The sequence below is a fragment of the Pristiophorus japonicus genome, chromosome 7 (assembly GCF_044704955.1).
Source record: "Pristiophorus japonicus isolate sPriJap1 chromosome 7, sPriJap1.hap1, whole genome shotgun sequence".
Lineage (NCBI taxonomy): Eukaryota > Metazoa > Chordata > Chondrichthyes > Pristiophoridae > Pristiophorus > Pristiophorus japonicus.
Genome location: NC_091983.1, coordinates 205,712,278 through 205,729,753, shown reverse-complemented (window position 1 = coordinate 205,729,753; position 17,476 = coordinate 205,712,278). Strand labels below are relative to the sequence as shown.

Sequence of the window (17,476 nt, the reverse complement as noted above, 5' to 3'; positions counted from 1 at the left end):
AAACTCTGAACAAATATTTTGTATCTTTTGTATCAGTCTTTACGGTAGAGGACACTAAAAATATCTGAACAGTGGACAGTCAAGGGGCTATTGGGGGGGGGAAAAGAGAAGAACTTAACACAATCACTAACGAGGCGGTATTCAGTAAGTTAATGGGACTAAAAGCAGATAAATCGCCTGGACCTGATGGCTTGCATCCTAGGGTCTTGAGAAGTAGCGGCAGGGATTGTGGATGCATGGGTTGTAATTTAGCAAAATTCCCTGGATTCTGGGGAGGTCCCAGCAGATTGGAAAACTGCAAATGTAACACCCCTATTTAAAAAAAGGAGGTAGACAAAAAGCAGGAAACTATAGACCAGTTAGCCTAACATCGGTGGTTGGGAAAATGTTGGAGTCCATTATTAAAGAAGCAGTAGCAGGATATTTGGAAAAGCATAATTCGGTCAGGCAGAGTCAGCATAGATTTATGAAGGGGAAGTCATGTTTGACAAATTTGCTGGAATTCTTTGAGGTGTGATGTATTTGGACTTTCAGAAGGCATTTGAAAAGGTTACTGCACAAGATAAAAGTTCACGGGGTTAGGGGTAATATATTAGCATGGATATAGGATTGGCTAACTAATTGAAAAAAAGTGTCGGGATAAATGATTCATTCTTGGGTTGGCAATCAGTAACTAGTGGGGTGCCGTAGGGATCAGTGCTGGGACCCCAACAATTTATATTAAAGACTTGGATGAAGGGACCAAGTGTAATGTAGCCAAGTTTGCTGACGATAAAAAGATGGGAGGAAAAGCAGTGTGTGAGGAGGACACAAAAAACCTGCAAAAGGACATGGACAGGCTAAGTGAGTGGGCAAAAGTGAGTTATGCACTTCTGCAGAAAAAAAATTGAAGAGCAAGTTATTATTTAAATGGAGAAAAATTGCAAGTACTGCAATACAGCAGGACCTGGGGTGTCTCAGATGGCTGTAAATCTGTGGAATTCGCTGCCTCAGAGAGCTGTGGAAGTTGGGCCATTGAATAAATTTAAGACAGAGATAGACAGTTTCTTAACCGATAAGGGAATAAGGGGTTATGGGGAGCGGGCAGGGAAGTGAACCAGAGTCCATGATCGGATCAGCCATGATCGTATTAAATGGCAGAGCAGGCTCAAGGCACAGTATGGCCAACTCCTGCTCCTATTTCTTATGTTATGATAACAGCATGTTCAGGACTGAAGTCAAGAGGTGCTTCTTTATCCACAAAGCGACTTAAAAGTCCGGAATGGTCTTCCAGAGACGGCTCAATGCCACTAAGTTTCCATGGACATATGAGCTATAAGTTGAACGGCCTCCCACATTCATCTTAACTGTTGAGGTTTATTTAAGCGCAATCCATATACAATGCAGAAGACTATCACAGGCATTGTGCACACTCAATTTACTACTTAACAGCCCAAGCATCTTAAACTGTCTGTCTTTGCTCCCAAATTTCTAAGTCAAGACAGACTTGGGAAACGGTTAAAATGAGACGCGGGGGGGCGGGGGGGGGGGGGGGGGAAAGAGAGGGGGTAAAGAGGCGAAAAAAGAACAGCCAATTGGATACTTGTGCAACAAGCATTCAAAGTTCAGTTTCCCAGCTACAACCCAACCTTAAAGGATGCGTGTCAGAAGTATTGGCTTCATTTTAGTCACCACACACATTTCAGGATTCCAGAGCCAATTCAACACGATAATAGAATTAACTCACGCGTTGCTAACTATGATACTTTCCACAGGGCCGGCAGCTATTAAAAAAACGGATTGAGGTGACCAGTGCGCACTGGTGTATCCAAACACAGGCCACCCTAAAACCAAATCCAACCCATGAATGGAAACTGCTTACTTTAACTTCCATTCACTTCTCTAATATTTGACATGACTACCCCAGCTGATGTGTAATGTAACATTTTCACCATACTAGGATCTACATTTACTTTACGTCCAGTGATGGAACTGCACAAAATGCAGGTAACAGTTTAGACTTTTCCCTCCCTCCCACACAAACACCTTAGATGGCAGAAAGACTAGAAACATGATAATGCAATTCGTCCGATTTTGTTACTTACCACTCTTTCTATGATCGGATGGAGCACAGTGTTATATGCTATCAATATTGACTGCCGATCGGAACAGAATGTGGCTGCCAGGATAGGAACAGGTCTTGCATCTGCACGTTTTCCCGACGTTGCTATCTGTACAGTGCAGGTCGGTGAAAGCGGCCTTTTGCAGTAACTTTTACAATGAAAACACAACCATTAGGTAAACATGGAAATTTACATAAACTGCTTTAAAAACTGATCAATTCCACCTCAGCCATTATGGTGGAATTTGTGTGTCTGTACACAATACTGCCCTGGTGTAGTATCTCTGGTTGCCTAGGATTTTTCAAATCTGTCCATCTTTGCTGTGTTCCCCCCCTCAGCTTTTATTATGCGAATGCTCAAATGCTCTTGAAGATAAGTCAGACAAGTGAGTCTCACCCACAGAAAGCTCAAATTCAGCAATAATGTCACCACTCCCTCCCTTCTGTCAACCAAATCATAATATAGTTTCCTTTTCCAGAGTCCAACACAATTTATTATTAGAGGCCATGGGTTTGCTGCCTTTAAAATATTATTTAATTATCAATAAACAAAAAGGTGACATTAAGCAAGTTGTTTGGGAACAAATCTAATTCTTACCCATTTAAGATGTGTTCAAACAAGTGCATTTGTCCATCCCGGCAGACAACGGCCAACTTCACCGGCTGAAGAACAAGTTTAGAATTACCTTCCAAATTTAGGCACGTCAATTAAAATGTACAATGTATAAAAGCAATAGGTAGGAAAGAAATGTACAGCGATAACCACAGACACAGAAATAATTGGGATTTAAACTCATTTTTTCACCTTCAAGTCCTTAATTATACAGTACCTTTTCTTTTTTCTCTAATCTAGTACTGAGACCTCCAAACTGACCTCAAATCTGGTGGAGAAACGAAACATTTTCCCAAACTCTGAAGATCACCATGAAAATTAGTCATGAAAAGTAGCAAACACAAAATATTTTCCTCTTTCCCCTCAGTTATCCCTTAAATCATTCAAATAATCTTTGTTCTTTCTTGCCCTATCTGCTGTCATAGAGGACAATACTTCACACCATAGCAATGTAACACAAGAGTCGATTTAAGTGTCAGTAGCATTATAAAAGTGCATTCCAAAGGTTACCATAGCTGACCCAATAGTTGAGTGGTTAAGACAGTGAGTTGCTGGCCGAGACAAATCAGCCCCAGGCTCTGTACCAAACTAATTAACCTCAATCAGGATTTAAAAAAATTATTCAGTCACGGGATGTGGGCGTCACATCCTTTATTGCCCATCTCAAATTGCCCTCGAGACAGTGGTGGTCAGCTGCCTTCTTGAATTGCTGCAGTCCATGTGTTGAAGTTACTCCCACAGTGCTGTCAAGGTAGGGAGTTCCAGAAGTTTGACCTAGCGACGATACAGGAAGCCGATATATTCCCAAGTCAGGATGGAGAGTTGGAGGGGAACTTCAAGATAATGGTGTTCCCATGTGCCTGCTGCCCTTGTCCTTCTAGGTGGAAGAGGTCATGGGTTTGGGAGGTGCTGTCAAAGCCTTGACAAATTGCTCCAGTGCATCTTGTAGATGGTACACACTGCAGCCACGGTGCGCTGGTGGTGGAGGGAGTGAATGTTTAAAGTGGTAGATGAGGTGCCAATCAAGCGGCCTGGATGGTGGGGAGGTTGAGCATTGTTGGAGCTACACTCAGACAAGTGGAAAGTATTCCTTCACTCTCCTGACTTGTATCTTCTAGATGGTGAAAGGGCTTTGAGGAATCAGGAGGTGAGACAGTCACCGCAGAATACCCAGCATCTGACCTGCTCTTGTTGCCACAGTATTTATGTGGCTGGTCCAGTTAAGTTTCTGGTCAATGATGTGCCCCAGGATGTTGATGGGGGATTTGGCGATGGTAATGCTGTTGAATATCAAGGGGCAGGGGATAGACTCTCGCTTGTTGGAGATAGTCATTGCCTGCCACTTGCACGTCACTTATCAGCCCAAGCCTGAATGTCATCTGGGTCTTGTTGCATTCAGTTGTTTCATTATCTGAGGAGTTGAAAATAGAACTGAACATGCAATCATCTGCGAACATCCCTACTTTGTCCAAGGAAGTTACTCTCGCCTCACCTCTGGAATTCAGCTCTTTTGTCCATGTTTGGACCAACGCTGTAATGAGATCTGGAGCGGAGTGATCCTGGCAGAAGCCAAATTGAGCATTGATGAGCAGGTTATTGCTGAGTAAATGACGTTTGATAGCACTGTCGACGTAACCTTCCATCACTTTGCTGATGATTAAGAGCAAACTGATGGGGCTGTTACTGGCCAGATTGGATTTGTCCTGCTTTTTGCAGACAGAACACCTGGGCAGTTTTCCAAATTGTCGGCTAAATGCCAATGTTGTAGCTGTACTGGAACAGCTTGGCTAGAGGCATGACTAGTTCTGAAGCACGTTTTCAGCACGACAGCCGTGATGTTGTCGGGGCTCATAGCCTTTGATGCATCCAGTGCGCTCAACCATTTCTTGCTATCACTTGGAGTGAATCGAATTAGCTGAAGACTGGATTCTATGATGGTGGGGACCTCAGGAGGAGGCCGATATGGATCATCCACTTGACACTTCTGGCTGAAGATGGTTACAAATGCTTCAGCCTTGTCTTTTGCACTCACGTGCTGGGCTCCGCGATCATTGAGGATGGGGATATTCATGGAGCAGCCTTTCTCCTGTTAGTTGTTTAATTATCCACCATTCATGACTGGATGTAGCAGGACTGATATGATTGTGGAATCGCTTAGCTGTCTTTAGCATGCTGCTTCCACTCTATCATGCATGTAATCCTGTGTTGCAGCTTTCCCAGGTTGACACCCCATTTTTAGGTACACCTGGTTCTACTCCTGGCATGCTCTTCTACACTCCTCATTGTACCAGGGTTGGTCCCCTGGCTTGATGGTAATGGTAGCGTGAGGGATATTCCAGGCTATAAGGTTATGGATTGTGGGGGATAACAATTCTGCTGCTGCGGATGGCTCAGTGCCACATGCCAGCCCAGTTTTGAGCTGCAAGATCTGTTCTGCATCTATCCCATTTAGAAACATAGAAATCTACAGCGCAGGAGGCCAGTTTGGCCGACCAAGAGCCACACTGCCCTCGGTCAGCAGCCCCGAAGGTTACAAATAAACCTATGAATAATGGCAGAAAGGTAAGGAGCACCCAGCCCAACCAGTCCGCCCTACACAATTGCGACACCCCTTGCACCGAAACATTCTACACTCCACCCCAACCGGAGCCGTGTGATTTCCTGGGAGAGGCAAAAACCAGATAAAAACCCAGGCCAATTGGGGGAAAAAATCTGGGAAAATTCCTCTCTGACCCATCCAGGCGATCAAAATTAGTCCAGGACATCACGTTGGCAGTATTAGATTCCCTGCAGTACTTACCATCATATCTGCGCCAGCCAACAAGAGGTTATCCAGTCTAATCCCACTTACCAGCTCTAGGTCCGTAACCCGCGCCCATCCAAGCACCTTTTAAATGTGGTGAGGGTTTCTGTATCCACCACCCTGCCAGGCAGCGAGTTCCAGACCCCCACAATCCTCTACATGAAGAAGATTCGCGTCAAATCCCCTCTGAACCTTCCACCAACCACCTTAAAACTATGTGCACCTTAAAATTTAGCACAGTGGTAGTGTCACACAACATGAAGGGTGGCTTCAGTGTGAATATGACACTTCATCTCCACAAGGACTGTGTGGCGGTCACTGCTACCAATTCTGTCATGGCCAGATACATCTGCAACAGATAGATTGGTGACGAGGTCAAGTAGGTTTTTACCTTGTGTTAGTGTTCTCACCACCTGCTGCAGGTCCAGTCTGGCAGCTATGCCCTTCAGGACTCGGCCAGTAGTAGTGCTACCGAGCCACTCGGTGATGGAATTGAAATCCCCCACCCAGAGTACATTCTGTGCCCTTGCTACCCTCAGCCTTGTGCCATGTGGAAAGGTTTTAGGGAGTCAGGGATGGCTGATACAATTGGCCTTAGATTAATTGGAATAGGAAGGGGAAGGGTCAAACAAATTTTTTTTAAATCAACCAGGTTTCCTGCTTCTGACTGCTACATGCCCTACAGACTAATTGGCAATATCCTGGCAACTCCTTCATTTAGTCTTGCACATAACAGCACTTGAGCACGGTATTAAGAATGCTTGGACTATACCCTACAAGGTCAATTTCTTAAGAGGAAAAGACTGAAAGGAATATTCTTATAAAATGAGCTGCATGCACACCCTAAGCTTAACAAGGTGTCCATTCAAAACTCCCTGTACTCTGAAGGTTATGCATCCATAGTAGGCAGTAACTTTGACAAAATCAAGGAGCAGCCTCACCCTATCGAAAGCAAATTTTTCCTGCAGATTAATGAGTTTGTGTGGTTTTCCACCAAAATTACAAATTAAAACCAATACAAGAACACTCATCTGAGGTTCTCCACTTACATCGTCTCGGTCACCAGAAGTGGTCAGATCCACATACATGGGCTCATCGGTCAGTGTGAAGGAAAGCACGGCATTCTTATCCTTCCCATCTGATCGCACTTGCCTGTTGAGAGAAGCAGCAAATTAACAAATACCCATCTCAAGCAAAGCTTCAGGGAGGTGAGGTTACAAGACATTGCCTGAAGTTCACCATTGAATAAACTTTGCCAGCAATACAAAATCACAACTGTACCTTACAGAAACACCATCTTAGATCAGAAACCCGTAACAGAAGCCCAATTAATGGCCCTGTAGTTTGTTTAATGATTTTTTTTTTAAAGACAGGAAACGGGGGGTGGGGGGTGAATCTGGAGATTGTAGTGGAAGACCCTATTAAACAAACAAGAGTTGGAGGTTTTTAAAATTCTCAGGATTTGGATGATTCTGGCAAGACCACATTTATTGGCCAAATGAATTGGTAGCTGGTAGGCCACCTCAGAGGCCAACTTCATAGAGTAGAACTGGAGTCATGTTTAGGCTAGATCTGGTAGTGGTGATAAGCAGGTGCCCTCCATGAGGGACATTAGTGAAAGTTAAATTTCTTCTAAAATCCAGACACTTTTCGCAATCACATTTTCTGGTGCTAGCCCATAAATAACCACATTTATTGAATTCAATTTCACAACCTGCCTCAATCTCTGGGCTGTCTGAATAACTAAGAACATAAAAATTAGGAGCAGCAGTAGGTAGGCCATACGGCCCTTCAAGCCTGATCCGCAATTCACTGCCATGGCATCTTCGCCCTCAACTCCACTTTCGCACCCAATCTCCATATCCCTTGATCCCCCCTAGAGTCCAAAAATCTATCTATCTCAGCCTTGAATATATTCAGAGACTCAGCATCCACAGCCCTCTGGGGTAGAGAATTCCAAAGATTCACAAACCTCAGTGAAGAAACACCTCCTCATCTCAGTCTTAAATGGCCGACCTCTTATCCAAAGACTATGACCCCTAGTTCTAAACTCTCCAGCCAGGGGAAACAATCACTCAGCATCTACCCCGTCAATCCCCTCAGAATCTTGTATGTTTTAATGAGATCACTGCTCATTCTTCTAAGCTCGAGAGTATAGGCCCAATCTACTCATAGGACAACCCCCTCACCCCAGGGTTTAATCTAATGAACTTTTGTTGCACCACCTCTCAGGCAAGTATGTCCTTCCTCATAAGGAGACCAAAACTGTGCACAGTACTCCAGGTATGGTCTCCACACCAAAGCCCTACACAATTGTAGTGAGACTATTACTCTTGCACTCCAACCCCTTGCAATAAAGGTCAACATGCCATTTGCTTTCCTAATTGCTTGCTATATCTGTATGCTAACTTTGTGATTCCTGTAGGAGGCCACCTAAATTGCTAAACACCTTTTAGTCCCATTAGTTTCTCAAATACTTTTTCTCTGCTGTAGTAGTTACTTTAAGTTCCTCACTCTTTAGTCCATTGGTTCCCCACTAATTTTGGTATGCTTTTTGTGTTGTCCGTGAAGACAGATACAAAATGTGTTTATAATCTCTGGCATTTTCTTATTTCCCCATTATAATTTCTGCTGTCTCAGCCTCTAAGGGACTGACACTTACTTTTGCTACTCTCTTCCCTTTTACATACATCATCCAAAAACACAGCGTCAGTTTCCACATGTACACTGATGACACCCAGCTCTACCTCACCATCACTTTTCTCAATCCCTCCACGGTCTCCAAATTGGCAGACTGCTTGTCCGACATTCATTTCTGGATGAGCAGAAATTTTCTCCAATTAAATATTGGGAGACCGAAGCCATTTCGGTCCACGCCACAAACTCCGTTCCCTCTCCCTAACATTTGTCTGATAGCGAACCACACTGTTCGCAACCTTGGTGTCAATATTTGACCTTGAAATGAGCTTCTGACCACTTATCCGTGGCATAACCAAGACTGCCTATTTGCCCCTCCATAACATCACCTGCCTCCGCCCTTGCCTCAGCTCATCCGCTACTGAAATCTCCATCCATGCCTTTGTTACCTCAAGACTTAACTATTCCAACTCACTCCTGGCTGGCCTCCCACTTCTACCCTATATAAACTTGGTGACCCAAAACTCGGCAGCCTATGTCCTAACTTGCACCAAGTTCCAGTCACCCATCACCTCTGTGCTCGTTGACCGACACTGGCTCCCAATTAAGCAACACCTCGATTTTAAAATTCTCATCCTTGTTTTTAAATCCCTCCATATCTCAATCCTCACGAGATATCTGTGGCTCCTCTAATTCAGCCCTCTTTAAGCATCCCTGATTATAACTGCTCAACCATTGGTGGCCGTGCCTTCTATTGCCTAGGCCCCAAGCTTTGGAATTCCCTGCCTAAATTTCTCCACCTCTCTACCTCGCTTTCCTCCTTTAAGATGCTCCCCAAAACCTACCTCTGACCAAGCTTTTGGTCATCTGCCCCAATTTCTCCTTATATGGCTCGGTGTCAAAATTTGTGTCTTGTAATACTCCTGTGAAGCGCCTTGTGCCGGTTTCGTACGTTAAAGGCGCTATAGAAATACAACTGTTATACTTGTAGAAGCTCTTACATTCTGTTTTTATATTTTTTGCAAGTTTACTCATTCTATTTTCTCCCATTTTATCAATTTTTTGGTCATCCTTTGATGGTTTCTAAAGCTCTCCCAACTCTCAGACTTACTATTCTTTGCAATATTATAAGCCTCTTCTTTTAATCTAATACTATCCTTAACTTCTTTAGCTAACCACGGATGGATCACTTTTCCCGGTGGAGTTTTTATTTCTAAATGGAATGCATATTCGTTGGGAATTTTGGAATATTTCTTTAAATGTTTGCCACTTCTTAGCTACCGTCATATTTAATCTAATTTCCCAATCTACCTTAGCCAACTCACCCCGCATACCTATGTGATTGGCTTTATTTGAGTTTAAGATTCTCGTTTCGGATCCTGAGAAATCTCAAGAGATTTCAAGATATAAGTCCGAGAAAGAAATGAAGCACTGGTCTGCCACCGTTGCAATCTTTACTGTTTTGCGTAGTTCTGGATACTGTACCGCAGGAGACACAACCTGGCCTTCAAGGCAGCATAAAGGGCAACTAAATAGATAAATGGGATTCAGCACATGTGCTCTGAGGAAATGTAATGGGTACTAGCACACTGATATTGGAAGAAAAGCAACTATGGGGTATTTAAGATCCTAAAGTAAATAGATAAACTGCAAACAGTAATCTTTAATATTAACCAAAGTCTAATGTAAATCAGTCTAATCTACTGATTCAAATTTCCAAAAGGAAGGTCAAGTACCTCTAGTAATGTGTCATGGGTAATCATAGTATCCTGAAATTTGCTTCATTGTCTTATCAAGCCAGGGAAGAATTTCCCAGTTTCTCTTGAATCTGTTTTTTCTTCACAGGGTTGAACATTCATGTGCCTGATCATCTTTTGTTGCTCTTCTATTCATGACTTTCCAAGTGACCAAGTTTCAATATAGGACCCACAAAGTGTGCATCAATGTTTGGATCACAAGACTATTCACCATGGAATCTCAAATTTGGATCAAACAAGTAGAAAGGGCACTAGTCTGCAGTTGAGATCCAAATTTAATCTCTTCCTGTAAAAGGGTAAATTTTCCAGTTTCCAGAATATGTTGATCTTTGAAAGAAGAATTAGTATCTCAAATAAGCTTTGCAGAACGAGAGCATCTATTCCATCTGCAGCAGTATCTTTTTCCATTATCTCAATTATCTTGATGAAACTTGGTACCAGCTCATGGATTGCAGCAAATACAGCATTGAGGTGTGACACACAGTTCTAAAGCAAGAATAGCAGGAATGGATCAGATGTTGGAAACAAATTTCACCTACCAGGACTTGGTGGTAGTCCTGCAGCTATTGAACAGGACCTAATTTGGAAACCGACTTCTGAGCAACAATGACCAAGCGAATGGATGGTTGAATTCTATCTACGGTATTCAATGCTACCAATTATTCCGATTTCAGATGGGGTAAAATCCAATATTCCTCAAAGTATATGAACCCATTTGAAGTCAAATATATAAAATATAGACACACATCTTGCCAAACATTGGCCCCAAGTTTCCACACGCGGCAAAACAGGCGCCCCTCCGAGCTGGGCGCCCGTTTTTCGCGCCGAAAACGGTGCCTGAAAAAAAACGCGCTATTCTCGAGCGCTTTGCAGCTCGATGTCAGCTTGGCGTGGCGCCCAGGGGGCGGAGTCTACCACTCGCGCCGATTTTGTAAGTAGGAGGGGGCGGGTTCCATTTAAATGAGTTTTTTTCGTGCCGGCAACCCTGCGCATGCGTGTTGGAGCGTTCGCGCAGTGTGAAGGAAACATTGGCACTCGGCCATTTTTGTAGTTTTTTGCAGCTGTTCAATTTTTAACATTTTTTAATAAAACCACATTGCCCTTCCATGATCAGCACTGAGGCTTCTTGCAGCAGTGAGAAGGCTGCAGGAAGTCTCAGAAGTTGAGGCAGCCATTTCCCGACGGGCCCGACCGACGGCAGGGGGGCCTCCCCCGCCCCCAGGAATGGCTGCCTCAACTTCTGAGGCTTCCTGCAGCCTCCCCCCCGCCTGCCCCCTGCTGTGGTCGGTCGGGCCCTTACTGCCTCTCTTCCTCTTCCCCCCCCCCCCCACCATGCCGTCAGGAACGGCTGCCTTCTCCCTTCCTCCCCCCCCCCCCCCCCCCCCCCGCTGCGGTCGGTCGGGCCCTTACTGCCTCCTCCCCCCCTCCAAATGACTAAGAAAATGGATGGTTGAATCCGCTGGTTTTCAATGGTACTACTATATGTTTTCAGAATATTACATAAAATCAGCATAACTAGTGAATTGAAGTACATAAAAATGAGCATAGATGTCTCACCAAACATTAAGGAGTCGGTCATGCACAGCTCCAGACAGGAAGTACAGACCAGTTATTCCATCAAATGGCTGACTGTCGTTAGGTGGTCGTATTGTGGCAAATGTAAGCGATGATATTGTTGTTGCGTGGCCTGTGAATTTCTACGGAGCAGAGAACATTGGAAGAAATTTAACTACACTTTGCCTGAGCTTCGTTAAAGATTGACCATACTCCAGTTATTTTAATAAAAATTATGGAATTTTAAAGTTTTAATAAAAGACACTTCACAAAGCAGCTACCCTAATTGCAAATGCCAGCTCCTCACCCATTCTGAACCTGTTGTTGGCTCTAGCTTCCAGGCCTCATCCTCCCCCTGCCCAAATAACGGCTGATTGAACGTAGGGAGCAGCAGTAGGGCCAGGCACAGGCCAAGTCTGAAAGTGTGACACGTCACTACTTAGTGCTGAACTGTCGTGACTTGACCTCCAACTTCACGATACATTAGGAATATGCAGCTCCAACCAAATGCCAGCCATCTTGTACTAGCAGCAATTGTATTTACTTTCTTAAACGCTCAGGTGCATTTTTTAAGATAACAGCAAATAGTGGACCCTGCACTGCAATATTACTTTTGGAGCACAATGAATCAAGTAGTTTAGTATGAATGGACATTTTGCCCAAGGCCACTATAACATACCTGGACATCTCCATGCCCCACCCAAATACATGTTGATCTATTTTAAACGGACACCAATTCTCTCTCGTGCCCCCCCCCACCTTCCTAAACCACCTAACTCCACATACAACAGAAACAAAATAAAGCACCATTACAATCTCCATAATTCTCAAACTACCTTTTCAGCAAATATTGATCCAGTTCCCTTTTAAGGTTGTCAACTGACTTCAGGCTACTATCTCAGCATGTTTTACATGTCCATTAGTATATGGGAGACTAAAACCATTATAATCTCTAGCCTCACTCAAAATGTATGAATTTTATACTCTGAACACAAAAGTAGAGAGTCTGCAAGCAATGAGGATTGTAAATGACTTCAGGAGAGTAGACAGGTTAGTAGCATAGGCAGACACAATTTAATTTGGGGGAAAGTGAGGCAACTCATTTTGGGAGAACAAGGAAAGGGAGTATATACGCAATGGAGACACACAGAAGTACGTGGACAAACAGAGGCCTTAATATGCAAATGCAGGTAGACAGAATGATAAATAGTTTTTCAAATTGGGACAGAAAGTACAAGAGTAAAGTAGCAATGATAAATTCGTAATCAGCAATGGTTGGGGCACTGAGTACTGAGTGTAATTTTGAGCACTCCATTATAGAAAGGACATCAAAGCCATTAGATAGTGTGCAACATAGATTCAACAGGATGCTGCCAGAGTTGGAAGCTATAGTTATGAAGAAACTTCATAATGGGACACAGAAAGCCAATGAGATTTAAGATCGGTTTTTGAAACTATGAAGAGTTTTGATAGGGAGAATGGGATAAGATTGGGAAGTACAAGGGGACATTCAATTTAAAGGCATCACTAAGAGCAACATTTATTTAAATGGAATGTTAGAAGATGGAATTCTTTGGCACAGGGAGTGGTCGAGGCAGGGGTCTTTTAAAGGAACATTGGATTTGAAGCAGAGGAAGATATAGGGCTCTGTGGAAAGAAAGCAGGGCACTGGGATTTGTTTTGGATTGCTCCAGCAAAAATCCAGTAGACACGATGGACCCCTATGCTGTGAAGTTCTAATACTATGCATACCATCCAAGTTAAAGACCTATTCTGGGCCACAGTTTTGCGGATGGCAGTAGCCCGCCAGCACTTCACAAAAATGAACATTCGTCATCTGAGAGCTTGTGTAGGTGAGCTTTTGGAACCACAGAGCCATCACAGCTGCATCCACTTAGTCCAAGAGTCTTGTTGGGTTGAGAGAGAGACACTTTCCCATTCACTTAGAGGTTGAATCTAATTAAATTACTCCACCAATATAACAAATTTGTAACATTTTAGTATTTTCGACATTGTGAGGGATAACCATAATGGGCAAGAGAAATACTTCAGTATTTTGGCAATAGCAGGATAGGCATATTTTGGTATGGCGTGCACACAGTTATCACTGCACATGCAACATTCCCATCATCTTTCTGTTCCAAGTTAAATCTGAATGGTATCACATCACCAAAGCAGAGCTAGGTCGGCATGCTCAGACAGCCAAGGATGTGTCGTCATATTTATCAGCAATATAGCGAAACCTTTCTAAATCATCACAGCAATACCTTATGAAAACCCTGCTTTGGTGTAGAGTAAATTGTATTTACATTAAAAAGTACAGCTTTCACATTAATTTCCATTACAAAATCAAAAGTTTGAGAACTTCCACCCCCCAACCCTTACTGTCCAGTTAAACAGATTGGCTTTGATAAATTCTACTCAAGATACAATTTTTTATTAAAAGCATTTCAGAATATCATGCCCATGCATGCAATTTCAGCAGAGCAAAAACAGAACACAAATTATTTATTTATTTATCGTCATCCTACTGCAATACAAAATAGAAATCTGTGGCACAAGTAAAATACAACTCCGTGCAAGCTTCACAATAAGCTCTCTCAGGAACAGATTAATTACTCACCCTGTATACTTCTTTGGTCTCCAGGTCCCATAGTTTGATGCCACGGCCCGCTGATAGCAACATCTTTCCATCGGGGCTGAGACAAAGGCAACTGATGCTGCCTGTCTCGGCTTTCCATTTGCTGTTGGGGGGGTAAAACAAATGTACGACAAAATCAAAAACATATTTAGAGCTGTAACAAAATGTCATAATATTACTTTACACAAGTATTCAATACTCCACAGCTCCATTTTTGATGAGCAAGGGTACGGCGCAGGGGGGAAAAAAGGGGAGAGAAAGAGAAAGAATCCCACTGCTTTTCTCAGTAAAGTAACTGCCAAAAAGCAAAATGGAAGCAGTCTGGTTGATAGCACTTTTAACCTAAATCACAGCCGCTGACAACAGTTGCGAGACTTGCCTCAGATCTATTGGCTTGAATAGAAACAAGACAATGTCCCAAGAGTGTGCAATTTGGAGTGCGGGGGAAGCAGCGACAAAAATAAAGCGCACAAACCAGCTTTCTTGGTCAGGAAACCTTCAGTGCAAGGATCACCTCTCCAAATATAAGCTGGGAGATAAGGTGAAGAGTTAAAAGAATAAAACTGCCTGCTTGCAAACATGTGTGCTAAGTGCGAGTAGATTATTTTTTGATTTAAGTTACTATCCTAGTATTTGCATTCAGTTGGAGTAACCTGTCTGGAATAAAAATAAAATGGGGAAGGTGGTTCAACTGTGGCTAACAAGGGAAATTAAGGATAGTGTTAAAACCAAGGAAGAGGCATATAATTGGCTGGAAAAAGCAACAAACCTGAGGACTGGGAGAAATTTAGAATTCAAGAGGAGGACTAAGGGTTTAATTAAGAGGGGGAAAATAGAGTACGAGAGGAAGCTTGCAGGGAACATAAAAACTGACTGCAAAAGCTTCTATAAATATGTGAAGAGAAAAAGATTAGTGAAGACAAACGTAGGTCCCTTGCAGTTGGATTCAGATGAATTTATAATGGGGAACAAAGAAATGGCAGACGAACTGAACAAATACTTTGGGTCTGTTTTCACAAGGGAAGACACAAATAACCTTCCGAATGTACTAGGGGACAGTGGGTCTAGTGACAAGGAGGAACTGAAGAATATCCTTATTAGGCGGGAAATTGTGTTAGGGAAATTGATGGGACTGAAGGCCGATAAATCCCAAGGGCCTGATAAGTATTCTGGGATGCAGACTAAGTGGCCCTAGAAATGGTGGATGCATTGGTGATCATTTTCCAACAGTCGATCGACTCAGGATCAGTTCCTATGAACTGGAGGGTAGCTAATGTAACACCATTTTTATTAAAAAGAGAGAAACCAGGTAATTATAGACCGGTTAGCCTGACATCAGTAGCGGGGAAAATGTTGGAATCAATCATTAAGGATAAAATAGCGCATTTGGAAAGCAGTGACAGGATTGGTCCAAGTCAGCATGGATTTATGCATGGGTAATCATGCTTGACGAATCTTCTGGAAATTTTTGAGGATGTAACTAGCAGAGTGGACAAGGGAAAACCAGTGGATGTGGTGTATTTGGACTTTCAAAAGGCTTTTGACAAGGTCCCGCACAAGGGATTGGTGTGCAAAATCAAAGCGGATGGTATTGAAGGTAATGTACTGACGTGGATAGAGAACTGGTTGGCAGACAGGAAGCAGCGAGTAGGGATAAACAGATCCTTTTCACAATGGCAGGCAGTGACTAGTGGAGTGCCGCAGGGCTCAGTGCTGGGACCCCAGCTCTTTACAATAGACATTTAGAGACCACATGGATGAACTACAACAATTGTCATCCCTGTCTGGCGTAAAAATAAAAAAGGGAAGGTGGCTCAACTGTGGCTATCAAAGGAATCAGGGATAGTATTAGAAGCCAAGGAAGTGGCATACAAATTGGCCAGAAATAGCAGCGAACCCAGGGACTGGAAGAATTTTAGAACTCAGCAGAGGAGGACAAAGGGTTTGATTAGGACAGGGAAAAGAGAGTACGCGAGGAAGCTTGCAGGGAACATTAAAACGGACTACAAAAGCTTCTATAGATATGTAAAGAGAAAAAGGTTAACAAAGACAAACGTAGGTCCCCTACAGTCAGAATCAGAGGACGTCATAACGGGGAACAAAGAAATGGCAGACCATAGACATAGAAAATAAGTGCAGTAGGCCATTCGGCCCTTCTAGCCTGCACCGCCATTCAATGAGTTCATGGCTGAACATGCAACTTCAGTACCCCCTTCCTGCTTTCTCGCCATACCCCTTGCTCCCCCTAGTAGTAAGGACTACATCTAACTCCTTTTTGAATATATTTAGTGAACTGGCCTCAACAACTTTCTGTGGTAGAGAATTCCACAGGTTCACCACTCTCTGGGTGAAGAAGTTTCTCCTCATCTCGGTCCTAAATGGCTTACCCCTTATCCTGAGACTGTGTCCCCTGGTTCTGGACTTCCCCAACATTGGGAACATTCTTCCTGCATCTAACCTGTCTAAACCCATCAGAATTTTAAACATTTCTATGAGGTCCCCTCTCATTCTTCTGAACTCCAGTGAATACAAGCCCAGTTGATCCAGTCTTTCTTGATATGTCAGTTCCGCCATCCCGGGAATCAGTCTGGTGAAGCTTCGCTGCACTCCCTCAATAGCAAGAATGTCCTTCCTCAGGTTAGGAGACCAAAACTGTACACAGTACTCCAGGTGTGGCCTCACCAAGGCCCTGTACAACTGTAGCAACACCTCCCTGCCCCTGTACTCAAATCCCTTAGCTATGAAGGCCAACATGCCATTTGCTTTCTTAACCGCCTGCTGTACCTGCATGCCAACCTTCAATGACTGATGTACCATGACACCCAGGTCTCGTTGCACCTCCCCTTTTCCTAATCTGTCACTATTCAGATAATAATCTGTCTCTCTGTTTTTACCACCAAAGTGGATAACCTCACATTTATCCGCATTATACTTCATCTGCCATTCATTTGCCCACTCACCTAACCTATCCAAGTCACTCTGCAGCCTCATGGCATCCTCCTCGCAGCTCACACTGCCACCCAACTTAGTGTCATCCGCAAATTTGGAGACACTACATTTAATCTCCTCGTCTAAATCATTAATGTACAGCGTAAACAGCTGGAGCCCCAGCACAGAACCTTGCGGTACCCCACTAGTCACTGCCTGCCATTCTGAAAAGTACCCATTTACTCCTACTCTGCTTCCTGTCTGACAACCAATTCTCAATCCATGTCAGCACACTACCCCCAATCCCATGTGCTTTAACTTTGCACATTAATCTCTTGTGTGGGACCTTGTCGAAAGCCTTCTGAAAGTCCAAATATACCACATCAACTGGTTCTCCCTTGTCCACTCTACTGGAAACATCCTCAAAAAATTCCAGAAGATT

At 43.4% G+C, this 17,476-nt stretch overlaps 1 protein-coding gene and 1 non-coding gene across 2 annotated transcripts in view; both read right to left on the bottom strand.

Annotated features, from left to right (window-relative positions):
* The window catches only part of wdr43 (WD repeat domain 43), a 62,246-nt gene that overhangs the window by 16,926 nt on the left and 27,844 nt on the right, over window positions 1–17,476 (bottom strand). The window contains exons 4-8 of the mRNA XM_070885735.1: window positions 14,089–14,209; window positions 11,469–11,608; window positions 6,567–6,669; window positions 2,700–2,764; window positions 2,085–2,250 (exon numbers count right to left, since the gene is read on the bottom strand). Of these exons, the coding sequence (XP_070741836.1) occupies window positions 2,085–2,250; window positions 2,700–2,764; window positions 6,567–6,669; window positions 11,469–11,608; window positions 14,089–14,209 (595 nt within the window). The remainder of the gene's footprint in view (window positions 1–2,084; window positions 2,251–2,699; window positions 2,765–6,566; window positions 6,670–11,468; window positions 11,609–14,088; window positions 14,210–17,476) is intronic.
* On the bottom strand, window positions 13,656–13,729 carry LOC139267662 (small nucleolar RNA SNORD53/SNORD92). The gene has a single exon (XR_011593942.1). It is a non-coding gene; the product is annotated as a small nucleolar RNA SNORD53/SNORD92 (small nucleolar RNA).